Source organism: Trachurus japonicus, chromosome 2 (genome assembly GCF_045865225.1).
Source record: "Trachurus japonicus isolate A0001 chromosome 2, Traja_1.0".
Classification (NCBI taxonomy): Eukaryota; Metazoa; Chordata; class Actinopteri; order Carangiformes; family Carangidae; genus Trachurus; species Trachurus japonicus.
In genome coordinates, this window is record NC_140908.1 from 9,498,574 (window position 1) to 9,525,931 (window position 27,358).

The 27,358-nt window shown below is 42.7% G+C and overlaps 1 protein-coding gene across 1 annotated transcript in view; it reads left to right on the forward strand.

Moving 5' to 3' along the window:
- Positions 1-2,721: 2,721 nt before the first annotated feature.
- LOC146990812 (sodium channel protein type 2 subunit alpha-like) overlaps positions 2,722-27,358 on the forward strand; it is a 44,205-nt gene continuing 19,568 nt past the window's right edge. Inside the window, exons 1-15 of the mRNA XM_085799625.1 lie at positions 2,722-3,013; positions 8,289-8,608; positions 10,069-10,186; positions 10,440-10,530; positions 12,590-12,718; positions 14,756-14,847; positions 16,750-17,052; positions 17,692-17,755; positions 18,323-18,464; positions 19,167-19,373; positions 21,341-21,622; positions 25,004-25,345; positions 26,381-26,510; positions 26,594-26,829; positions 26,922-27,098. Coding sequence (XP_085655751.1) covers positions 8,342-8,608; positions 10,069-10,186; positions 10,440-10,530; positions 12,590-12,718; positions 14,756-14,847; positions 16,750-17,052; positions 17,692-17,755; positions 18,323-18,464; positions 19,167-19,373; positions 21,341-21,622; positions 25,004-25,345; positions 26,381-26,510; positions 26,594-26,829; positions 26,922-27,098 — 2,580 coding nt within the window. The 5' untranslated portion in view covers positions 2,722-3,013; positions 8,289-8,341. The remainder of the gene's footprint in view (positions 3,014-8,288; positions 8,609-10,068; positions 10,187-10,439; positions 10,531-12,589; positions 12,719-14,755; positions 14,848-16,749; positions 17,053-17,691; positions 17,756-18,322; positions 18,465-19,166; positions 19,374-21,340; positions 21,623-25,003; positions 25,346-26,380; positions 26,511-26,593; positions 26,830-26,921; positions 27,099-27,358) is intronic.

Below are 27,358 nucleotides of genomic sequence, written 5' to 3' on the forward strand. Positions count from 1 at the left end.
GGAGTTTTAATCAAATTAAGCTCGGAGAACACATGGTGCACTCCGACTGTAATCTTGTAATCTCATTGTGTCGGTCGGTCTGTGAGTGGAGAGACTCAGTCGACTCCTACAGTAGCTGGCTGCAGCAAACGGATGAGAGATGTGGGACTGTCTGGGTTAATGAACTTCTTTTGATGACTAACAGATGAACAGAGAGCCTGTTAGTCATAGCATGCACTGCATCATCGCTTATTGTGTGTTATGAAATGGAAGAGAGGCCAGGACTGACACATTAGCCTGTACGCTGTTATAAAAAGGTGTTAAACAGACATAGATTTACCTCAACACCTACTGTATATAGCAACAGTACCCTGAACTATAGAGGCATGTGAGGGAATAAATGGCGTGATATTGACAAGCTTTATGTTTCCTGTCAAAGGAAATTAAAATGGAAACAATATGATTTCATTTCCCGATGTTAACATTCATGTGTGTTGCTCATGTAAACTCAGGAAGTGTGTGCTTTTATTTCAGCCAGCGGTGTACAGAAAGTGTAGCTACTGCACGACCCAACTCTCTTTGTGTTTTTAATGCAACAGCCAGGCAAGAACCAGACGCAGAGGGTTAACACACTGAAAGCTTTCCGTCATGCCACGCACACACACATGCACATCTTATTCTGACAGTGCACAGGGCTGAACAAGGCTCCCAAATTCATCACCTTCCTTCTAATGAAACATGCAGCAAAGTCACACTCAGCTGCAGAGGAGCCCAGAGCTCACACTGCACGGTGGAAGATCACCAAGGACACTCTCTCTCTCTATGTGTACTGTATACACTCACTCCATGCATTGTTAACAGTATTTCATACCATGAAAAATCTGGTAAACATTCACAAGCCCCTTACTTACAGCCTTAAAGGGATAGTAGCATTTTTTTAAAGTGGGGTTGTATGATGTACAAATAGCCCCTAAGTACTTTAATTGCAGTAGAAGACTCTCTGCACTCCTCCCGTTAGCAACGCCAGCCCATAGCCCTGCCCAGAGATTTACAACATATGTTGTGAACAGACCCAAAGAAACGGCCTATTTTCGCGGCCTAAAAGAGGTTTTACCTGAAAAAAAAATACACAGTTCCATTGTTCGCTATAATATAATTTTTTCCAGCCCTTCAAAGTGCAGGAAAAACACAGTTTTTATTTGGACCTAACCAACTGCTGATCGGCGGGCGCTAACCCTGGGCGCAGGGATACGTGAGTTGGTTAGGTCCAAATAAAAACTGTGTTTTTCCTGCACTTTGAGGAGCTGGAAAAAATTATATTATAGCGAACAATGGAACTGTGTATTTTTTTTCAGGTAAAACCTCTTTTAGGCCATGAAAACAGGCAGTTTCTTTGGGTCCATTCACAACACTGTATGTTCTAAATCTCTGGGCAGGGCTATGGGCTGGCGTTGCTAACGGGAGGAGTGCAGAGAGTCTTCTACTGCAATTAAAGTACTTAGGGGCTATTTGTACATCATACAACCCCACTTTAAAAAAAAATGATACTATCCCTTTAACTCAGATTTCTATGACGACTGACAGCTTCAAGGCTCTTTCAGTCACAGTTCAACAATTTCATAGTCTTATACTTGGGTAAAAATCCCTTTGAAAAATTGTGTATTTGATTTTTGTTTACAGAGCTGTGATGTGAAGTTTGATTTTTTTTTTTTTTTTTAAAGTGTGATGTGCATGCATACTGAAGTGAAACTGCCAGCGCCCATGTGAGCGTGAGGTAAAGGGTGTGTCCACACCTCTGCTGAGGGTTTAGGGTTCTTCTCTTTAGGGTCCTCCTCCTTTTCACATGCAGTCATTTTCAATCTAAAGATGCCACACTGTAAAGGTCGTTGTCCCCCTTTGTTTGTTCACTTACACAAAAAGTAAACTTGGTGCACTTCCACCATCTGTCCAGCAGGTGGCAGTAATATACAAGAAAAGAAATGAAAAAACTAAGGGGGTGCACTGAGTTCTGTCTGCCAATGTGGTCTCCGCCTCTGTACGTGAGCACGCACATGCAACCTCACTGACACCTCAATCTCCACAGGCATTTCCGGAAAAAGCTCTAATATCATTTTTGATTTTTATGTATTTATCATATAAGAATAAAACCTATATTTCAACCTTTTCTGACACCATCTATACATAGGCTAACCTGTAATGTCAATATAAGGTTAGAGTTGTATTTGTATAAAAACCATAGACTATATTTAAAGTTAATGATTGATATTATCAAATGAACGACAGTTGGTAAAGATTATTTATTATTTTGTGTTGTCACAACAATATAACTTTTTATTTTCATAATTTAATATAACCAATGTTGAAAAATGCATTTATTCTGCTTGATAAACAGCTCTAATGTAGTTTCATGTTTGTTTTGGGTTCTTTTTTAATAATCTGTAAATTGAATAGAAACAGTGACTTTCTTTTTTTTTTATTTTTTTTTATAAGATAGCCTTTTACTCTTGGATAAACATGGGGTAACTAAATAAGACAAACATGTCATGTCATGTCTATCAGAAAACAGTATTGATTAATCCAAAGTGTGTTTTGACAGCATTCACGTGCCTGTCCAGCTCAACAACAGGTGGCTGTTGCTCTGCTTCCCTGGTGAGTTTCATATTCCCTGGCAGTGTATCCTCCATCCATCCATCCATCCATCCATCCATTCATCCATCTATCCATCCAATCATCCATCCATCCAGGCCATCTTGCGACAGTCACAGCTTTAAGGACATTCACCCTCCTTTTCAGCCTGCGATGCCAAACCAACCGGAAGCGCGGATTGATTTCTCCACGGCAGGCAGAGGCAGCTAAAGAAACAGGGGGGAAAAAAGAAAAGAAGAAATCAAAGCAGTGCTTATTAAATGATAATCCACGAAGGCATCGAAGGCACTAAAGAGAAGGTTTTCCATTTCACATCGACATTTAGGAGTGTTCATTCGGCGATGGGATCTACCTTCAGGGTCCCCACCTGCTGGGCACCGTAATGGTGGTAAGTAGACTACCTCCATCCACATCCATGGAGAAGCGGCTCTGCTTTTATTTACATGAACATTTTAGCGACTGTCACTGTCACTGTCACTGAGAGGCAACACAGTCTTTTGTCTGACAGTGTGGTTATTGAGGATTAATCATTGATTCATCAGCTACATTAAAGCGCGTGACAGGCGTAGCCTAAATACACAACCACAGAGCGTATGATAAAAAAAAAGCGTGCCGTTATACCGCTGTAGTGTAATTAAGCTTTAATATTAGTAGAATATTTATTCGTGGAAGAATTCACTGGATGTGCTTTAAAAAAAAAAAAAAAAAAAAAAGATAAGACTGGTGACATTTTCTCTTAATTTGCAATCAAAAAAAGAAAAAGAAAAAAAAAGGCTCCACGTCGTGACAAAAAATATGGTTTGAATAAAAGCGTATACTGGGAAGGATCGAGGCCCTTATGGTGTGAATTATCATTATTATTATTATTAACTGTTTGATGCAAACAACTCTGACGACATAGCCTATATAAATACTGGCAACAAAGATAGGCAATGTAAAAGAAACAAAAAAAAAACATAATATATAATAATACAATAATAATCAAAAGGCCTTTGTGTGTTTGTGTTACCAGTTGCTGCTTATTTCGGGTGTCGATTACAAGACAGACAGACACACATACACATCTGGCGAGGACACGCCCAGACTCATTCAAAAGGTTTATGGCAGGACTTGTTGTGGAGCTATTACATCACTGAGCCTATAAGGGGAGATACACACCTATAGCCTATGTTTAACAAATGTGTTAACGAATAGTGTGTTTGACCTTTATTGATGTTGTTGCTATGGTAGTATATGTGAATAGGTAGGTAGTAGTTTTAGTTGTCATGTTGGCTACCAGGTGGCTCCAGGAGCATCACTGGTAACCAGGCGATGTAAAAGAGGGGAGGCTGCTGTAGCTGAAGCAATTAAAAGCCCCCACCCACACGCTACACCGGTGTGTGTGTGTGTATAGTCTATGTGTGTGTGTCGCCTTTCTTGTTATTTTTATGCTCCTGGGGAGTCATGGTGCTGCTGATGCTGATGCTGATGCTGGTGGTGTAGCTGGAGGAGGAGGAGGAGGAGGAGGAGGAGAGGTGGGGGTGGGAGCAGGAGGACATGATGATGGCCGCTCGCTAATCAGCGGTCAGTACAGCCCATAATGCGAAAAGTGTTGTTTGTCGTGGAGATGAAGTGGAGACATCATCATCATCATCACCAACATGGCGACAGCTGCTGCTGCTGCTGCTGCCGCGACAACCTGTCTCTCTGTGGGCTGTTTCTCATTCATAAAGAATCATAAATATAGATGCTGTCTGCTCTTCACCTGTTAGCCACAGGAAAAGGAGGGAAAAAAGTGTTTAAAAGTGACAATATTTGACAATAACAGCCTTCGTTTGTGTTAGTTTTGCCCGATTGTGGTGGTTTCAGCACCATGGACAGCAGCTGCAGCTCCACAGAGGTGTTGTTGTACCGTTGTTGGGTCTGAATGAACAGCTGGGTTCATATTTGTTTACCTTCTAAAGCAGGTGTCCCTCTTCTCCTGAGCAGCTGCTGGACAGAGAAACATCTGTCTGTGGGGGGAAGACAGAGAGAGAGACAGAGGAGGTGAAGGACAAAAATGGTTAAAAGGTTAAAAATGGATTTCATTATTATACAGTTGAAACTGAAACAATAAGCAGGAAAGGTCCAGTACCCTTATAAGTCTTGATCTGAGCTAAGTGTTTAGGTATAGGTGAGTGGTTTTTAGAGAGGGTGTGCATCTCTTATGGCCTCTGACCCCTTTTTGCAGGAGATCGCTGGTTCGATTCCCCACTGGGATGATACTTTACTGCATGTGTGTTCCCTTCATTCTCCTGTCATGGCAAAACCGCCAAAAAATAACACCATGGACGAAGGAAAAAAAGAAGATACTGACTTTATTCATCTGAATCAGACTTTTTTTTTGCACCACGTGGACTTTTCAGTGCTATTTTAGCAAATTTGCTGTATCGTGTGAGCCAGGTTACTGCTAATATCATAGATATACCATGATGAAGTGTGTGCCTACATGTCTGCAGTCTGTCATGTTATATCTGGCCGTGCTGATGGAGCTCAGAGGTGGGTGTGGGTGTGTGGATGTTGGACCCACGGGGTCGATCAGGCTTCACAATAATCCCTCCTCCTCCCACCACCACCACCGCCACACAACAGCTCATGCTAGACAAACTGTCAGGCCGCACATCACAACCGCGGCTCCCGGGGGCAGTGTTTGGGACACAAGCAGATGTGTTTTATTAGAGGCCCCTGTGGGAGAAGAAGCTGCAATTAATTCACAGTGTATGGATGGATTCGCCGGCTGCTGTGGCTTGAAAGAAATGGTCAGAATTAAACGTCTGATCGTGGCCGTTTCCAGGACAAAAGGCTTTGTGATTGAAAATAATCAGCTGTCAGCTACCAAGCCATTTCTTCTTTTTATTGGTCGATTAGATGCAAGTTTTAGTCTTTAGAAAGATTTAATTATATCACTGCTTTCAATATTTACATACACATCAGTTTTCCTATCATTGTGTAATGTAAGGTGGAATGGAATAGTTGACTTGTACGCATAGAATTCAAACTCATATGTGTTTTGGAGTGGAGGCAAGACAGGAAACACAGACACACAAGTAAAATGATCATCATGGTTTTGGAGTCAAACATATAGAACATGCTATTGAACCATCACCAACCAAAGCACCTTTTGCAGTGATGCAAGTTTAAAGGGATAGTTCAACGTTTTGGTAAATTGGCCCATTGTCATAATCCCTATTAGCAGTAGGTTCGTTACCTTTAATTGTCGGTGCAAGCTATTTTTAGAACAGCGGAGCAGAGCCACGAGCTGCTCAGAGCTACGCTACGGAGGCTAATGGGATTTCTTGGTTTCCCTCATCAAACTCATCAAATACACAATCCAACAACTCCAAAACGCTCTGGTGGACAAGTTGTGACCTGCACATTCACCACGCTATGAGATAATAACAGAACGTTAAGAGACAGAGTTGTTTTCGAGGCAAATACAGAGACTGTTTTCCGAAAAACTGCCCCAGACGGGAACGTGCATCAGCGGTTTTGCATGAATTTACCTCTAAAACAACTCTGTCTGGTAACGTTCAGTTATTATCTCATAGCGTGGTGAATGTGCAGGTCACAACTTGTCCACCAGAGCGTTTTGGAGTTGTTGGATTGTGTATTTGATGAGTTTGATGAGGGAAACCAATAAATCCCATTAGCCTCTGTAATGTAGCCCTGAGCAGCTTGCGGCTCTGCACCACCGTTCTAAAAATAGCTTGCACCGACAATTAAAGGTAACGAACCTACTGCTAAAACTATAGGGATTATGGCAATGGGCTAATTTGCCAAAATGTTGACCTATCCCTTTAATGTCAATATGGCTTAAATCTCCCTCTTGCTGTACCCAAATAGAAAAATTGAGAGACGTCATTTGTGATTCTGGTTCTGCCGGAGGAAGGGAGGGAGGGAGGGGGGCGTGGGGTGGTGCTCCTGTTTTCTGGGCCAGCACAGTGTCCCGGGAGCAACCAGGCCCACCTGTGAGGCTCTGCAGAGACTGGGAGGCACCGAGGCTGCGCTGATGAATGTCTCACAGGGGTTTTTTGTTTTTTTGTTTTTTGGGAAGGTCTTGATTTGTTTGTGTCTGTTCCCTCTTTGTCCTGTGAGATCAAGATGGGCTTCTGGGTGCAGTGGAGTACAGTCTGACTTTTTGTAGAAAGAAAGAAGCCACACAATCACCATCAACTCCATTAGTTTCCACCGCAACATGAAGCCATTTACCAGTTAATTATGCATCGCTCTTTTAAAAAAACACTTTCTTCATTGAGAGAAAATGTGGTTGCAGCAATGAATAGACCGAAAAAACAGAGGGTTAGGGAGTCAGCAGGAGAACGTGTGGAGCTCCTGTTCCTGCGTCTCTCTATTTGTCTTTTTCTCATGCAGTCCACCTCAGCTGTTGCTGGCTATTTCTGTGTCCCCCTGTGAATCAGCTGAAGGCGTGTCACCAACGTCAGACCCCATATTTACTGCCTCTGCACAGCCTCCCTCCACCCTACCTGTGACCTCTCACTGCTTCGATTAAAAACACTGTGCCCAGAGGTCGACACTGCACAGCACGGTGCAATGTAATACATGGCTTTTATTTCATTTTATTTTTATCTCCTGTAAGGAACAGAGAGCTGGTCGAAGGCGTATCAATATGTTCAGTTTGTGATTCGTCCATGTCATCAGTCATCGGTTATAAAACGAGCATCACAGCGCCCTGCTGGAAGCATCGGACCATTGTGTTAAACAGTAAAGCACTCAAATTGGTATTAGTCACTCCATCAGCCATTTGCATGTGAAACGTGCAGCCTTTCAAACGCAGCATCTGTGTGATCAGCCGACCACAGGAGGAAATTCCATTCATGTTCAAATTATGGTCGAAATATAATAAACTCGCTGTCATTTTTTTTGTTCTGCTGTTAATTTTAGACACAGAAATCTCTTTACGTAAATGTGATGGCTGCCTGATTAAGTGCCTGAGTCACTAAGAGGTACGTAAACGGACAAGGTCAGGCTGAGTAACATTTCAGTCGGAAGAGAAGACTGTGGGATTAAAGATAAAGCTGCAGCAGGAGAAGGTCAAACAGAGAGATATTAATGTCAGGTGACTCTCGATTAATAAATGATCATTGTCATGGATGGATGGATTTCAGTTACTTAGATGAACCAGCAACCTCCTACACAAGGTGTGATTGGACGCAGGGCCGTAATTACTATATACATTGGGGGGGCCACATCCCCCGCCACATCCCCCCCCCCCCAAATATATAGCTAGCTGATTTAAAAAATAAAAAAGTATTCCATGTGTTAGCGAATTTACCGTACTTTCCGGAGTATAAACCGCACCAGCTAAATTTGAAAAGAAAATACATATACTGTATGTAGTCTTAACCGTCATAAACAAAAGATTACGGGTTACGGAGCTGGGACACCGGGGTGGGGAAAAAGGTAGCAGCTTATAGTCCAGAAAGTACAGTGTATACAGTATATATGAGAGAAATTTGGTCCCCCCCCAATGTTGACTCCATGGTTACGGCCTTGATTGGACGCCATGCTCAGTTTAATTCATCCAGACAGGGTTTCCAACCTCTATAGGTGAAGCCAGCATCTATTTCCAGAAGCCTGGCCTCGACCCCCTGACCAATCCCCTTCCCCTTTCCCCCCCGCTGCAGCTCCCCGCCCCAGCTGAGCCCCCCGCTGCCCTCTGAAGAAGCAGGATGACAAGATGGCACAACTGCTTGTACCGCCCGGACCCGACAGCTTCCGCCCCTTCGCCCCCGAGTCGCTGGCCGCCATCGAGAGGCGCATCGCCGAGGAGGAGGCCCGGAGACCGCGGACGGAGCGCCGCAGCGACAGCGATGATGAGAACGGTCCAAAGCCCAACAGCGACTTGGAGGCAGGGAAGTCTCTGCCCTTCATCTATGGGGACATCCCGTCCCCGCTGGTGTCCACTCCTCTGGAGGACCTGGACCCCTTCTACAGCAATCAGAAGGTCAGCCTCTCTCTCTTCTCTTCTCTCACATCAATGTTGTACTCTTTGTGCGTCATGATGTCTGCTACATTACATACAGTACACACATCTGTGCTTTTTAGTCCCTAAAAGCTTCTACTTAATTACCCAATGCTTTCTGTAAACTATTTTAAGGAAGCACTTTGGGCAGATGCAGCAATTTCCTCCCACATACTGTAAGACAAACTTCTGCTACAGCTTAACACATTCACCTCCAATCTGTCTAGTGAGGGCAGATCAGTCCTGCAGAGACTCTGTAAGCTGTGACTCATTGGAAAATATATATGTATTTATTTTTATGTGATTATTATTATTATCTGGCATTTTTGCCTTTATTACATCCTGAATAAGGACTGGAGACCATATGGGACGTGATCTCTAACCACTGTCAGAAGTATTTTATGTAGTGCTGTGCAAAAACCATTCATATGTTATTTTTTTATTTTTTGAATATTATGAGTCATTTCACTTTTACAAATAAGAAACCAGAGATCAGAAGAAAAAACAAAAAACAAATGTGAAATTGGCAAACTTGAATCAGCAGCTAGGCTTCTACAGAGTAAAGAGCTCATCCTGATAATAAGGAAAATGACTTTTTTTGTCATTATCCCCCATTAATATTATTTGGGATTTTCAAGAGGGACAAAAATGTTGTTAAATGCTATTTTCCTGCTTGGAAAAGCCTTCCTATTTAAAAGTCAAGGACAGCTTAATTTGAGATATTACTGTTCATCAAACATCATTATTTGCTAACAAAGATACTGCCAAAAAGCAAGAAAAACAGTGCCGAGATAAAAAGATTTAATATAGTTTAATGTTTTTTGGGGGTTGCTATAGAGTGAGTTACTTAATCATTTATTTATTTATTTGAGATATGATATGAATTTATGGTGCGTGTATTACAAGTTGAGAGATATATAGTATGCACATACTGATTATATGTTTTGATCTATTTCTGTGTCTTAAAGTGTATGTTTTGTTGTAGTTTTATGTTGAATACATGTTGTTTTATGTTTATTAAAATAAGGAAATACAGTAGAGTTATAGTAGAATAGAATAAGCAAGGAGAGCAATGTAACGGCACAAAAACCCTAGTTTGTCCTCATGTATTTTTTCATGATCTTGTGATTGATAGTATCATGTGAGTGTAACGACTGGCTGATTCCTCACAACATTTAACTGGGCCAGAATCAGCAGCCTGTCAGCAGGTGAGATGTTAAAAGTCTCCGCTGCACAGGCCAACAGAGGTGCTAAATGCTAATCGGAGCTGCTGTTCCAGTTGAACTACGGTGCCAAACATGTGCTGCCTGGGGTGGATCCATCCAGCTTCATTACAATAGATAACCAGATGCAGCTTCTTTTCTGTTTGGATTTATATACAGTAGCATGATGCAGATTTTAATCAATCTTTCTTTTCTCTTTCTCTCTCTCTTCTTTTTCAGACCTTCATAGTATTGAATCGTGGGAAGGCAATCTTCCGTTTCAATGCCACTCCTGCCTTGTACATCCTAAACCCCTTCAACCCTCTAAGGAGGGTAGCTATTAGAGTTTTAGTACACTCATATCCTTTTCACAGTCCGCTACGGTCACAGCTTGATTTGGATTAAAAGGGTTTATCAGACAAAAGACGGATTTAAATGAGCCGATGTTGAAGACTAAATATCAGGATTGGTTCAGACTTTGTCGTAGAGCAGCTGAGCAGTTTAAAGACACTTAAGGTTAAACATGTTTTCTATGTGGATGGGATGGGGATTTGTCAGGTTTTCATGCATATTCTCCTCTGCTGTTGTTCCTTAACTCTGTTTTTTCCTTACGATGTTCAGCATGTTGATCATGTTCACCATCCTGACCAACTGTGCTTTCATGACCCTCAGTAACCCCCCGGAGTGGGCCAAGAATGTAGAGTAAGTCCTCCATCTCATGTACATTTTAACAATTCAGTTCAAAACCAGGACTTTCTTCAGAACCAGTTCTAACCAGTCCACATAATCGACAACAAGAAGACGGTTGTATATTGTGTGAGCACAGACAGGATATGACTACGTATGTCCATTAGATGTGGCTGTAATCACATTACACAACAGATTTTGTATTGATATGACGCGTCTGTGTTCATGCCGTTTTCAACCACTTATATTCCATTAAGGTTTTATCTGAGTGTCCCAGACTTAAATGAACGGTATTTACACAGACATACATACCTGTATCCCTCAAAGCATGATGGGAACTGCATTTCCATAACTCATAGACCTTAGTATTGTTTAATAATTACATGGCACATCACATATTGTATACTGAATGTGAAGGGCTAACATTTCAGACTAGTAATCCGAGAATCCAAACTGATTCTTTTTTGTTGTATTGTTTTTATTCTGTTTGGCACTTGGTCATACAAATAATACCTGTGGTCAAATGTGTAATATAGGCCTATAGAACAAAATCGCCTACTTCCGGGTAGAAAACCAGCACATAATTTGAATGAGAACAATAGTAACGAACAAGAGTTTAGCTAGGCTATATATATATATATATATCATGTTTTTCACGCCTCTATCACCGTTTAGACAAATCTGAAATGATTGAAGAAACATTACTATTTCTGTGTGCACGAGAAAAGCAGTTTTGGCAACAGCAAAGCTAACGGCAGTAGCCAAGCTAACATCAGGACGTCAACTGTTAAAACCCTCCCGTTGTTGGACACGACATGAAACTACTCCTGTTAGCTCAGTCATGTTGTAACTAAGATAAAAAAATTATTAAAAGTTATAAAAAAGTAATAAAAGAATAAATTCATGGACCATTTATTGAGTCACTGAGTTATTAAAGTTAAACAGGTAACGGTTAGCCCTGCCAATCTACGATAATCATGACTAATTACAAAAATGTGCACACAGAAATAATAATCTTGGTTTCTGGTTTTCTACCCAGAAGTATGTAAACAACAAAGCGATTCGTTCTATGCCACAGCCAAAGGTTTAAAAGGGTTAAAACAACATACAGTAATGATGCATGTCAGTAGGTGTGTTTCCATCAGCTGTTTAGATGCGCATCTAGATGTATCGCATCGGAAAATGATGATGGAAACGCCGTGATTCGCATTAAAATCCCCTGATTCGCACAAAATGAAATACGCTCGCTATGGCCGGGTTTTGGTTGATTCGAATGAGATGGAAACAGCTGTATGCGAATCAAGTGTGACGTAGCCACTTTCACCCCGTCTGCTCCCGTGTTTGCAGTTCACTCACAAGACAACATCAGGGTTTCCGCTGTCACACAACAATTAATTAATTGTGGCGCATCGCCACGGCAAAATAAAAGCCCCCACACACCTTCATATGTGATTAGGCCTACTGCACAGTTCTTCATAGTTCCTCCTCAGTAAAAACCATCAACCAGCGCGTCCAGCGTTTATCATTAATAAAGTCTGGGGCGGCGCATCTCTCTCTCTCTCTCTCTCTCTCTCTCTCACGAGCAGCCTGCTCTCACACACACACACACAGGTCGCGTTATGACGGTAATAAACATATGCGCTAAATCGCGCTAATGTGTTCAAATCAGACCGTCCGGCCGGCCGGCCGGGAGGGGTGGGGGGTGCAAAGTCCGTAGATGGAAACACACATGATTCGAATTTCTTTTAATGCGCATTTCCCAGTAATTCGAATAACTTTGGATGGAAACATGGCTAGTGTGTAGGCTACATTATATTATTGTAATAGAATAATCCAAAGGAAATGTAATTTACTAATACTACCAATGGCATGAGTGTGTATAGGTGCAGTAAGACAGATGTCAGTAATGTACACTGCAGCATCTTCAGGACATAATGTAATAACCAGAGAGCTAATAAAGAAATATAAGCTACTGTAGGATTGGAAGAGACAGTGACGGAGGGGCACTCACCGAGTTAACCCACATTGTTATGTCTCTCAGCGTGTGTTTTTCATTTCCTCTCTGCTTTGGCAGGTACACATTCACAGGGATTTACACCTTCGAGTCCCTTATTAAGATCCTGGCCAGGGGCTTCTGTGTGGGGAAGTTCACTTTCCTTAGGGACCCGTGGAACTGGCTGGATTTCAGTGTTATCCTCATGGCGTAAGTATTATGACAAGCATAGTTAGGATCAGCTTAACATGATCTGGCGTAGATTAAGAGGCCAAATGCTTTTAATGCTAATCAGCCCAGCAGCCTGTTAAGTCCCACTGAATGTGAGAAGAAGAGCAGAGAGATGAAGAAGAGGGGCCGTGATAATGTGTGTGTTTTGATAGCGAGGCGGCCGTAAATCTCAGCTCTGCCTGTTATTATGGATGTGAGCCCCCCAGAAGCCGGCGGTATCCTGGCCTAGTTCGCCTCATGCTTCACTGACTTCAGCTACAGAATAAGCCGTTCAGCATTAGGCCACACAGTGGTTCTGTGATCTCAGAGGAATAGTCACTAGGTGGGTTTACATCAGGGGTGTCAAACATGCGGCCCGTGGGCCAGGACCGGCCCTGCAGAGGGTCCAATCTGGCCCTCACGATGAATTTGTCAAGTGTGAAAATTTGAAATTGCACATATTTTTATCAAGAAATTTCAGGTGGTTCATAATATGTTTTGTAAAGGGATAGTTCAGTAACTGTAAACATCTTATTAATGTACTAAAACAGAGGAAAATCTAAATTTATTTTATTATTTAAAGGTTATTATGCTATTATTTTACAGGTCCGGCCCACTTGAGATTAAATTGTGCTGTTTGTGGCCCCTGAACTAAATTGAGTTTGACATCCCTGGTTTACATGGACAGTTTTAAACGGTTTCAAATAGGTTGATTTAAATCAATCTGTTTGAAGATTTCAGCTTGAGCGTATAACAACAATATCGATTACGGAAGTGCTACAGCTGAGCCAAAAACAAAACAGAAACATGGACATGCATCGTTTGTTGAGTGCAGTCTTTGCTGTTGTAATATTTCTCTTTATTAAACAGCAGCGTGACATATGCATACTGGAGTCGGGAGTGCGTATGCAACATGTTGCCGGCGTAATATTTGGATCTTAGTAGTAGTGTTAGTAGTAGTAAACAAAGCATTGGAAAGTTTGTACAGTAGGTACACCAGGAATTCCGGACATTATTGGGGTAATTTAAGATAGTTTAGACCCTGGATCATCCCTTTAAAATAAAAATGACTTGACTTTGTTTCATTTTGAGAAAATTCTTAGAAATAAGAAAAATCTTAGAAATGAGGCAACATAAACCTGAGGGAACATAGGGCTGTGGGAACATAGGGCTGAGGGAACATAGGGCTGAGGGAACATAGGGCTGTGGGAGCATAGGGCCTAATTTTCAAAATTTTCAGTGAAATTTTTTTTCTTAGAAATGAGGGAACATAGGGCTGTGGGATCATTGGGCTGTGGGAACATAGGGCTGAGGGAACATAGGGCTGTGGGAACATAGGGCTGACCCCCTTTTGGGAAATAGGTTTCTCTTGAAGTCCATCTTGAGGTGGTGGATTTCTTCCTCGACATTTTCGCAACAAAGCGTGCGTGCAACCCAGTATACATGACAGACAGAACGCTTTAGAAAAAGTTTAAACTACCCCCTTCGTTTTTAGGTGTTTATATGAAGTACTTTCAGTATCGATTTGGTCTCCCAAACCTATTTGAAACCGTTTAAAACTGTCCATGTAAACCCACCGACTGTTTATCATGTGATTTAATTGATGACGCTGGTTTTTGTTCTTGCAGGTGTCTGTGTTTATGTGTGATGGGTGTCTTGCCTGACTGTGCAATGCTGTGTAGTAACTGTAACATTTGATCCTGCAGGTATATAACAGAGTTTGTAAACCTAGGCAATGTTTCAGCTCTGCGCACATTCAGAGTTTTGCGAGCTTTGAAAACAATCTCAGTCATACCAGGTAAGGCTGCCCCGGCCCTGCTGCCAGCACTCCTGCCATTTGTCCTCTGTGTGTGACCGTTTGCCGTTCCCTCCTCTCCCCCTCCCCTCCTGTGACCCTCCCCTTGTCTCGTCTGTGTGGATGCCTGATTTGTGTGCGTATGAACGTCCTTCTCCCGAAATGCCCCCCCTTCTACCACACTCCCCCCTCCCTCCTTCCCTCCCTCCTTCCTTCCCTCCTTCCCCTACCTTCCCTTACAGATATGTCACAGAGTTTGTGGACCTGGGCAATGTCTCAGCACTGCGAACCTTCAGGGTTCTGCGAGCCCTGAAAACTATATCAGTCATCCCAGGTGAGAAAGCCATAAAGGCAAAAACCCATTGGGGTTGATGAAATGCTAACGGCTAACTGGCGTTTCCGCTAACATCCCGCCCCGCCCCCACCACCCCCGTCTCAGCTCATCTCACTGTAGCTAAGCCTGATGACGCTCGTCGCCGCCCCTCATGCTGCCTTCGTCCCAAGGCCCAGTAAAAGCTGGAATCTGGCTCCAATCTGCACAGATTGACAGGATTCATAGCTTTTCGATAAACATCCTTCAAGGCAGAATTATTTTTTGGTTGAAATCTATTCTTGCCTTGGGAGCCTCACGAGTAGATTTTGTGCACTATTTATTTATTTTTTTCCTTTTTTGCATGAGACATTGCAAAAGCCGATTTTCTGGTGGCAAGCACTTGTGTGTGTAGGGTTCCTCCTCACCTTGTTTTTTCCTGTGCATGTCCTGTTCAATGTTGTGTGTTTCTTTGGAGAAACTGTGATGTGGTGAGTGGTGGTTGGGTTATGGCACTCTTTCAACACTATTCACTTCACAAACCTAACAACAACAAGAAAAAAAGGTCACATAGAAACCACGACATGATTTCATTCACTACATTTAGAGCCAGTTTAAATACGGTGGGTTCTGTTTTTGTGGCAGTGCAAAGACTCGTACATACACATGCTTGTGTTTTTCTGTCTTCCCCCTCATCTAAATATCAAAAATGTTCCAAAACTATCCCTTTAAATATGTGTCGCTGCCATCAGCAAGCGCACGTTCATTAAATACTTGATTCCCAGTGCTGTGCAACACATCAGACTCTCCTCCCACACAACTTGCTTCATGCTCCACTACAGCTGCATGAAGAACGTATGAGACCGGTTATGTAAGTGGCTGAGACAATAACAGTTAATGAGCAAAAGCCACCCTCCAGTTTCAATCACCTCACTCAACGACCTTGTTCATTGTGAATAAAAACACAGTTCAGTGTTGTGTGCTGGTCTTTGCAACTGTAAAGAGCCCACATGACAATAACACAGATTTATAAAACATTCAGTTTGGTCTCAAAGGGATAGTTCAACATTTTGGCAAATTGGCCCATTGCCATAATCCCTGTAGTTTTAGCAGTAGGTTCATTACCTTTAATTGTCGGTGCAAGCTGTTTTTAGAACGGCGGAGCAGAGCCGTGAGCTGCTCAGAGCTACGCTACGGAGGCTAATGGGATTTCTTGGTTTCCCTCATCAAACTCATCAAATACACAATCCAACAACTCCAAAACGCTCTGGTGGACAAGTTCTGACCTGCACATTCACCACGCTATGAGATGATAACAGAACGTTACCAGACAGAGTTGTTTTAGAGGTAAATGCAGAGACTGTTTGCTGAAAAACTGCGCCCGGCGGGAACGCGCATCAGCAGTTTTGCATGAATTTACCTCTAAAACAACTCTGTCTCTTAACGTTCTGTTATTATCTCATAGCGTGGTGAATGTGCAGGTCAGAACTTGTCCACCAGAGCGTTTTGGAGTTGTTGGATTGTGTATTTGATGAGTTTGATGAGGGAAACCAAGAAATCCCATTAGCCTCTGTAGCGTAGCTCTGAGCAGCTCACGGCTCTGCTCCGCCATTCTAAAAACAGCTTGCACCGACAATTAAATGTTGAACTATCCCTTTAACGGTGGAAAAAACAAAACAAAACAACACATCTACAAGTGTTGAGTCCATGATTAGCAGAGATCAGTGTCCCCCTGGTTCCTGTATGACGACAACAGTTCATACAGGAACCTCCACTGCAGATCCCCCTGGCTGCTTGCTACTGTGAGCTCTTATTAGTAGCTTCTCTATACAAGCTTGTGGCTGTAATTAGCGGGCAGTAATCACTCTGCGATGTCCCCTTCCCGCCCCCCGTTGCCCCCACTCTCCCTCTCCCTCTCTCTTTCAGGCTTGAAGACCATCGTCGGCGCCCTGATCCAGTCTGTGAAGAAGCTGTCGGACGTGATGATCCTCACCGTGTTCTGCCTCAGCGTCTTCGCCCTCATCGGCCTGCAGCTCTTCATGGGCAACCTGAGGCAGAAGTGCGTGCGCATGCCGATCGCCACCAACAGCAGCAACGTCACGGACGACTCCCTGTTCTCCAACGACACCCTGAGGGACGCGAACGCCACGTTCCTGCAGAACGCCACGCTCCTGCAGAACACCACGGGGGGCAGCCCCTTCAACTGGACCGAGTACATCACCGACGAGAGTAAGCCGACGAGTGATGGCGTGGCTGCCAGGCACCGTGTCGGGGGGGTTAACCGGGGTCAAGTTAGCATCCGCCCCAGACGGCCTGAGTCAGAACTGGCTACTGCGACTGCATAGACGGGTCAGGGTGGTGGTGGTGGTGGTGGTGGATGTGTAGGGGGAGGTCAATGCCCGCCGCCGTGATAGAGAGTGACAGAGATGGCTGGGAGCAGAGGCCGTGCTCGCTAACAAGGGGCTGGTGGGAGAACGCAGCAAATGTGGCGGATAATCGCCTCAGCAATAAAACCTCCTCTATCCTCTCACCCTCCCTCGCCTCCCTTCATCATTCTCTCATGGCCCATCTGTGTGGCATGAGCAGCCTAAAGTGCTAGAGGAGGGTGAGTCAGTCAGTGACCGCCACTGGGATGGCGAGGAGACGACGGGCACCGGCTTCATGACAAGATGATGCCAAAGAGAGAGACGGCTGATTAGAGCTTGGCATCTTTACAGTTTAAACAAACATAAAAAGAAGTGGTAGACTGCTTTGAAAGTGTTAAAATAAAAAAAACAGCACCTTTCTTTCTGTTTTTACACCCACGCAAAAAACAACAACTTCATATCCACTCTGACTTCTCGTCGCTCTGTCTCTGCTCTCCCCTAGATAATTATTATTACCTCCCTGGCCGAAGGGATGCTCTGCTCTGCGGGAACGGCAGCGCCGCTGGGTAAGACTTGACATGTTTTATTTATATGGCCAATTAGATGCACCACAAAGCTGAGCATACACAATTAGTGTCGACACTCGCCGCCACGCCGAGGCATCACGGGAGTCCGAGCTGGTTAACCGCGGCTGCTCTTCATTTAACGCGTTGCAGCGAATGTTTAAACTCATTTTCACCCATTTGTGAAGTCGGCTGGTTTCTGGAATGATGAGGTCACAGGATTGATTCACATAGCACATAGCAGCATAGATTAGCTTTTAAAAAGATGTAATCCAGGTGTTTTTCATCTGTCAGTACAGAACTTGTGAATGTTTAATGAGCTCTGAGCCTTTTGGACTAGAGATGAAACATCTAAAGTCAATCCAGATCAGCGATAGCAGCCTGAGATGAAACATGACCTGATTGGTTGAGACATCAACACATGTCAGCAACGATCGCTCTGAACCTCATCTAAACTTTAGAGCAGATGCCTCTTTAAAAGCTCCCACATTCTACACTTTATCACTGTTGTATTTGAAGTTACATTCATGTTTATTTATGGTTTTGTTGACTGTCCATCTCCTCTCTCAGACTCTGTCCAGAGGGTTTCGTCTGCGTGAAAGCCGGGCGTAATCCAGATTACGACTACACCAGCTTCGACACCTTCAGCTGGGCCTTCCTCTCTCTGTTCCGACTCATGACCCAGGACTACTGGGAGAACCTCTATCAGCAGGTTGACACACGTTTTTCACTTTGATTAGACTTCATAAAGATAGGGAACTTTTCTAATTCCAATCTTAAAACTGATTATGCCAAGACGAAATGTTGCCCCCCTTCCAATTAAAATGCTGCTTGGTTGTTATTTGATGCAATAACAACTTAACTCTTAACATCAGTCCAGGGACAGCAGATGTAAAATAGCCTTTTGGCTAATTCTGGCATGTTTACATTTGTTAAAATGTTTTATTAATGTGCATTGTCCCTGATTATTAAGCCTTTAAACAAATAAATAGAAAAGAAGTGAGACCTTTTACAAAATATGGCAACCATTTTTAATTTATATGGAAAATCTACCAGCACACCAGGTAGACTAATCTCTCTGTATTGGAGCTTGACTTGGTATGAACTATGAATAGTGATGCTACAACATTTATCTCTTTGTAATGTTCTTTATTTATTCATTCATTTATTACTGTCATTATTATTATTATTTTCCACTTCCTATTGTCCTGTCACTGTGAGTTCATTTCTTTTTTTACTTTGCCACCTTGTGGACGTTGAATTTTCCCCTGATTTTATTATGTTGTGTTCGTTTGTGACTGTAAAGGGTTAGAAAAAAAAATCAAAAATCAAATATTCAAAAAAAAGAAAGACTTCATAAAGATAAACTCATAACAACCCGTCTCTCTCTCTCTCTCTGTCTGGGATCTGTCAGACGTTGCGCGCGGCGGGGAAGCCCTACATGATCTTCTTCGTGCTGGTGATCTTCCTGGGCTCCTTCTACCTGGTCAACCTGATCCTGGCCGTGGTTGCCATGGCGTACGACGAGCAGAACCAGGCCACCATCGAGGAGGCCCAGCAGAAGGAGGAGGAGTTCCAGGCCATGCTGGAGCAGCTGAAGAGGCAGCAGGAGGAGGCACAGGCAGGAGCATTCATTCATTCATTCATTCATTCATTCATCTTTTTTGTCAGGAATTCGATTACAGGCTCGACATCGCAGTTCATCAGCGTGTCCAGTTCAGCTCCGCGTTTTGTGAACTGAACATAGACGAGTGTCTGGGGAGGGTTGTGTTGATTCTTCAGCTTAAAGACGAGCCAGCTGCCATAAGCAGCGCCGTCGCCCCTAGCAACCCAGAGACTCACTGTCCTGGATGACTGACAACCCCCCCACCCCCCACTGCTGCACCTGCGGTGTCAGGAGATTGACCTCAAGAAATGAGGTGGAAAAGATCAGATGGACGTCGCAGAGTGCAGGTGAAACGCTGTTTGGTCTAACAGCCTGCATGTGGTCTCTATAAGAAGCTCATTATGGGATGGTTAGAGCCTTTTCCCTTATGTTTCCTGAGCAGCGGAGCAGTTACTTTGACAAAGTCAGAGTCTATTTCTGTCCTGCTGCAGGTTCATGTGTCAGCTCTGAAGGCAGCGACGGGCGATTCACAGCAGAGCTCAATGTATTTTCCCCACAGGAAGTAGATCTGATTAGATGGAAATAGATATATAGTTAGTTATATATAGATGGATGGAAACACGGTCGCCTAATTTGCTAAAAGTGGATGAATAGCTGACATGTTCAGTTTCTGCCACTCTGAGGGGTTGTAATATGAATTTTATGTGTCACTATGAACAATATCCACTTAGATTTAGTCTTTATTTTAGACTTTAGCTATTTGCATATGAAATAGAACAAATACATTTCCTTATCTCTCTTAATATCGAGGAAGATACGAAAAAAATGTGCAGGAGGTCGGAAACCTTAAAGCAGGGGTGTCAAACATGTGGCCCGCGGGCCAAAACCGGCCCGCCAGAGGGTCCAATCTGGCCCGCGGGATGAATTTACCAGATTTAAAAATTACATAGAAGACAGAAGAGGCATTATGTTGTTGAAATTGCATGTATTTTTCTCAAGAAATTTCAGGTTGGTCATAATATGTTTTGTAATAGGATAGTTCTGTAATGTAAACATCCTAATGCGCTTCTTTGCACTAAAACAAAGAGAAAAGAGTTCTTATTAGGCTATTTATAGGATATTATGCTATTATTTTACCAGTCCGGCCCACTTGAGATCACATTGCACTTAATTTGGCCCCTGAACTAAAATGAGTTTGACACCTCTGCCTTAAAGGCTTATAGCATGACCTCACCTTGACCTAACAAATAATTTAAACAAAGTAAAGAAATAATATTAACATACCTTGTGCGAGGTAGAGAAATAACAAATAAAAATAGAAAAGAAAAGAAATGTAGTAAATTAAGATGATAACAACACTAAATAAATAAATGGAAAAAAGTGAGATTCAAAGAGAAAACAAAACAAAAAGAATCTAATACAGATAAATTAAGTTCAAGTACTGCAACACAAAAAAACAAAAATTGTGTAGTATTATTAAACATCCACTGTAATGTCACATGGGTAAGGATAAAGAAAAGTTAGGAGCTGATTCATATACAGTGTGTTTATTATACTGTTAGAGGGCTCAAGCTCTGTCTGGCTGCTCCTCAAGACTTCACACTGTTTTTATTTTTTTGACATAGACTCACATTGCACATGAGGAAAAATGGTGTTAAAAACCTATTTCCTAAATCTTAAGAAGTTCATGCATTAGTAGTGATTTATTCTCATAGTAGAAAAGGCTGGTACCTAACCTGGCATCCACACACTTACTTACTGTAATGAGTAATATAAATGCATGGATTCAGAAATGTTTTGGTTTGCATGAAAACAATCAGGCGTCCATTTTTAGAAGGTGTCTGAGGCTGGTTTGGCTCTCGATGCCGCCGCCGCCGCCACAGCCACAGCCAGGCTCTCTCCTCCGCTCCATTCCACGAGAGCCTTTGAGACAGGCGCCGGGTCGCCATGACAACTGTGTTTGTGCTCCCATTGGCTGGCAGGTTGCCGCAGCAGCAGCAGCCACGGAGAGCGGAGAGTACAGCGGGAGAGGGGGCCCCACCTGCGAGTCCTCCTCCTCGGGGACGTCGAAGCTCAGCTCCAAGAGCGCCAAGGAGCGGCGCAACAGGCGGAAGAAGAGGAAGCAGAGGGAGGAGGAGGAGGAGAGGGAGGGGCGCAGGTTTCATAAGTCCGCGTCCGAGGACAGCATCAAGAGGTCCAGCTTCCGCTTCTCTATCGATGCCAACCGGCTCTCTTATGAGAAGAGATGTTCCTCGCCCAACCAGGTATACACGGCCCTGACACAGCAGATATATCAAGGAAGCAACCTCATTTACAATGTATCCGAGACAGAACACAAAACATTTGAAACATACAATGAGCATCATATCAGAAATACTGTACCAAAAAGTTAAAGTGACAAAGCTAGAAGAGACAAAGATAAACTGAAAAACAGAGAAGTCTTGTCCTAATGATAAGAGTTTGCAAAGTGTTCCAGGTTGAACCCATTACTGGATTCAGTACCAATGCTCATAATTATAATGTGGCATGATATTTATATTTATTCTATTTTATTTATATATTGGTTTATTTTACAGGGACAATGCAACACTAATCAACAGTATTTAAAAGAAACTGCAAGTGAGCCAGAGTTACAGAAGCCAGTAAGGCTCATTTTCATCCGTTGTCCCTGGCCAGATGTGAAAGGCAACCTGAAAACCCCCCCAAAAATTTATTAATGCATTAAAATACAACTTACATATGAATTTACCTGATAAAAGCTCATTATAACAAATACGACATGTATGTACTGTATAAAAAAAATTGACATAATGGCATAACGACAGCTCATGATGGCAGGCTGGTATGCAGAGAAGAAAAAAAACATGTAAATAGCACATAGAGCTGTGACATTAGCACTAGCGCTAGCGTTAGAAACAGTACATTAGAGACATTAGAGACAGTAACGGACAAAGCAGTGGCTTAAATGCAGGCAGAATGTGGTTTACAAGATTAGTGGGCGCATTATTTATTATCTATTAACCACTGCATTAACTGCCTTTTAAAGGAACTCTGAGTAGGGTGACATCAGGTAAATTGGGCCATCAGGTAAAATGAGCCAGTTAAGGTTTGAGCCTCCTAGCTTTTTAAGTTTTAACAGGCAATGGCTGTAAATGATTTCAAATTGTTGCTACAACTGTACTTGAAAAAAAAAACAATTGATTTGAGTCTCTGGTTGCTGTTGTGGGTGGGACAATGCTTTATATCCAGCCTGCTGAGGAGAAGTGTGCGAAAAGTGGCCTGGCAAACAAATTTCACTTGAAACTGATAAGGTTGATAACTCCGTAAAAAAACAGATCTACAATAAAAAATGTGATTTATAATACACATTGTGATTCCCCCCATTGGATAGAATGCAAAATTCTTGCTAAGCTTACTTATTTTTAATTTAAATGCATTTTTTGTGGGTGGCTCAATTTACCTTAATGCATCATGGTAAATTGAGCCATGCATTTCAGCTCAAATGGGCCACATACAAAACACAGTCTTACACTGAAGTTACACAGAAATTGAGGGTGCAAAACATGTTCAAAGTTAGATATTTATCCAAGGTTGGTCAGTGCCACTCATGGTGCCATTAGCACTGTGGGGGAAAAAATGGCATCTATAATGCCACACACACACATACACACACAGTAAAAGAGCCTATAACATAGTCAGTTAACAAAGAGCATAGCAACAACATGATCATGCAATTTTAAAATGCATTTTAAGATTAAAAAATGTCTTCAACCTCTTATGTATTCACTGTTAATGTTAAGTTTAGTGTTGTAGTTTAGTAGTAGTGTCAATTAATTATTAAAATTTAAATGATTTCTGCTAAAATTACTGTGTTGTTCTCTCTTGGCCCAATTTAACTGAACGGCTGGCCCATTTTACCTGAACCTTCATCGTACCTCGAGAGGGGATATCCCGATACTTTAACTCTCATAATTCCAAAATAATTATACTTTTTAATTTTTTTTTCACACAGAAACATTTAAGAGACCTATGTCGATTTTTAAAAATATCAATGGATTTCATGCATAGCGTTTTTGATGGTCTTATTAATCGTTTACCAAAAAGTGGCCCATTTTACCTGACTTCACCCTATTATTCCTCAGATTAAAAGCGAAGATAACCATATTTAATTGTAGCAAAGGTTGGATTGAACAGAATAACACTTTTGACACTGGTGCAGCCCAGATTGTTACACAAGCATATACTTATATAGAACAATTTTAATTTTAAAGTTATTGAATTACATCACATAAACCAAAGTGAAGGAGTGACAGAGAGACATTTGCTGCTAAAAAAAAGAAGAAGACGTTACTGCAGCTGTAGGCCAAGGCCGGGTCTCGAGTACTACAACACTACAAATAAGAACCTGTTCTTAATGATTTTTCGCCTGGTTAAATAAAGGTTAAATAAAATAAAATACAGCAGGGTGATGATGTCACTTCACATCTGTCACATCACACTGATAATGTGATAAAAGCTCTTTCCTCCATTGTTATCTCATGACTTCCTGTCTAGCTACTAGTCTACTTGCCAGCCCATAGGGCCCCATTGTGAACCCGGAAATGTTGAGTACCCCAAAGTTTTATGTTAGAAATGTATAGTATGGGTCCCCAGTGTTCAGAAACTGCCGGATGCCAACTTATATATATTGGGCAATTAGTATAACTGACATAATTAGCATAAATTAGCATAATTGCCTATATGGGCAATATTTCAACAAAATTGACTTGGCTGATCTGGGCAATATTGGAGTGGTTTTAGGGGTTATTGATGATGCTGAATCCATTTTTGACATTTTCAAAATTCAAAATGGCTGTATAAACCGGAAGTGACCAGATTTTAACCGCCAGTGGGCCGATTTTGATGGATTTCAAAATCTGGTCAATTTTTTTTTGTTTAGACAGCCATTTTGAATTTTGAAAATGTCAGAAATGGATTCAGCATCATCAATAAATAACCCCTAAAACCACACTAATATTGCCCAGATCAGCCAAGCAGTTGTTGAAATATTGCCCATAGCAATTATGCTAATGTATGCTAATTATGTCAATTATGCTAATTGTTCACTATACAAGTTAGTATCTGGCAGTTTATGAATGCTGGGGACCCATACTATTACTTCAAATACATGAGTTATATGTCCAACCAGCATCCTCTAAAACTTAAGATTTGGCTTAAAATCCATCAAAATCGGCCTACTGGCAGTTAAAATCTGGCCACTTCCGGTTTAGACAGCCATTTTGAATTTTGAAAATGTCAGAAATGGATTCAGCATCATTAATAACCCCTAAAACCACTCCAATATTGCCCAGATCAGCCAAGTCAATTTTGTTGAAATTTTTGTTGAATGCTAATTTATGCTAATTATGTCAATTATGCTAATTGCCCAATATATATAAGTTGGCATCCGGCAGTTTCTGAATACTGGGGACCCATACTATCTATTTCTAACATAAAACTTTGGGGTACTCAACATTTCCGGGTACTCATTGTTGGCAAGTAGACTATACTCTCTGTCTTTTTTCTCAGGACCACCCAACATCTAAAGTGATAATTTGGTGTCTCTCCGCCCCCCCCCTCTCTCTCTCCCCCTCTCCCCCTCTCAGTCTCTGCTCAGCATCCGAGGCTCCATCCTCTCACCTCGGAGGAACAGCCGCGCCAGCCTGTTCAGCTTCCGCGGCCGCGCTCGCGACATGGGCTCCGAGAACGACTTCGCCGACGACGAGCACAGCACCTTCGAGGAGAGCGACAGCCGGCGCGGCTCCCTGTTCCTGCCGCGACGCCTCGAGCGCCGCTCCAGCGCCGTCAGCCAGACCAGCCTCGGGGCGCCGCGGATCATGCTGCCCGCCAACGGCAAGATGCACTGCACCGTGGACTGCAACGGCGTGGTTTCTCTGGTCGGTGGAACATCTGTAACAACCTCCCCTGTAGGTCTCCTGCTGCCTGAGGTGACTTCATTGTTTCATGCTTTATTTTCCCCGTTGACCTCCAGTCCTAATTCACATCCTTTGTTTTGATCTTGTTGATAAACGAATGATAGATTAAATATTAATATTAATATATTAAATATTCATGTTTGCTAGTCTTTTGTCTGTGGCGCATGACTATGGTTCAAGGGATAGTTCACCCAAAATTCAAATTTCACTCATTATCTACTCACCCTCATGTCGACTAAGGGCTGGGAGAATTTTCAGAGTCCTCCGTGCCTTCTCGGAGTTACGGGGGGGTCCGTGCAGCAGTATTTGTCCATATAATGGTTGTGAATGGGGCTCACTTTTCTTTGTCCAAAAAGACACACCAAAAAACATCCAAATACCTCCATACTGCTCATCTCTTGTATTGAAGCCCCGACATGAGAAATTGTTCTGAAAAAAATTAAACAAGTCTATATTTTAAGCTTGTTTGTAGCGGAGGCTCCCAGTGTCTCAGTTCACTGCTTTTCCTGACCGGCGGAGTAGATAATGAGTGAAATTTGAATTTTGGGTGAACTATCCGTTTAATAGTAGTTTTCCAATGACAGACATTGTCATTTCCAGCCCCAAACCCATTGGTTCCTGTTTGATTCTCATGACTCTTGTATGAACAGTAGTAAATGAGATGCTCCCTTTATTTCAGGTCATTTCTTGAATGAGTACTAATAAATATTAAAAATAAGAACATGCAAACTTCAAAATTCAAACCCAAAACCAACCTTATTCAGTTCAATTTCAGTTTAATTCAGTTTTTTAATTGAACTGCTGGTTTCACTTCGCTCCTTCAGATTAGCATTAGATGGAATGCACGTCATGAAGCAGACGGACTCATAAAGGTCCAACGCCACACAGAACCAATTATAGGTCAGACAGATGAGTCACACAGCTATTAGACCGGGTCTAGTCGGGGAAAACAAGTGGAAATACCTGTGGAGGTGTATCAAGTGGAAATCTTTCGGATTATTATTGCTCAATTCTTTCTGTTAACTTTTATATATATTTTTATTCCAGGGAACGACCACAGATACAGAGCTGAAGAAACGTCGCTCTTTCCACCAGCCGTCTATGGACTATTTAGATGAACCGGGGGGGCGGCCCAGAGCCATGAGCGTGGCCAGCATCCTCACCAACACCATGGAAGGTTAGGAAGACAACACACTGATCAATTAAACACCACAACAGGAGGATTATTCCAAAAAAATAACTTGTTTTTTCCTTTTCCAGAGCTGGAGGAGTCCAGACAGAAGTGCCCCCCCTGCTGGTACAGATTCGCCAACACGTGTCTGATCTGGGATTGTTGTCCGGCGTGGTTGAAAATCAAGGAGGTGGTCAACATGGTGGTCATGGATCCGTTTGTGGATCTGGCGATAACGATCTGCATCGTCCTCAACACCCTGTTCATGGCCATGGAGCATTACCCCATGACTAAAGAGTTTGCCACCGTCCTCTCAGTCGGAAACCTGGCGAGTTATTTATAAAGTAGCAGTAGAACATCTCTTATGATGTGAGAGATGCAGCGTAGGGGTAATGTCCTTTATTTCCACTGTGCCACCAGGTGTTCACAGGCATCTTCACTGCAGAGATGTGCTTCAAGGTCATCGCCCTGGATCCCTACTACTACTTCCAGGAGGGGTGGAACATTTTCGACGGCATCATCGTCAGTCTGAGTTTGATGGAGCTCGGCTTGGCCAACGTGGAAGGCCTGTCTGTGCTCAGGTCCTTCAGACTGGTAAGAACTTTATTAACCCTCCTGCTGTCCTCCTGGGTCAAGGAAGGAAGGACGAAAGGAAGGAAGGACAAAGGGAAAGAAGGAAGGAAGGACGAAGGGAACGATGGGAGAAAAAAAGGAAGGAAAGATAGATGGAGGAAGGGAAGAGATTGGGTCAAAAAAGAAGGAAGGGCAAAGGGAAGGAAGGGCAAAGGGAAAGAAGGAAGGAAGGAAGGACGAAGGGAAAGAAAGAAGGAAGGAAGGAAGGCAGGAAGGACGAA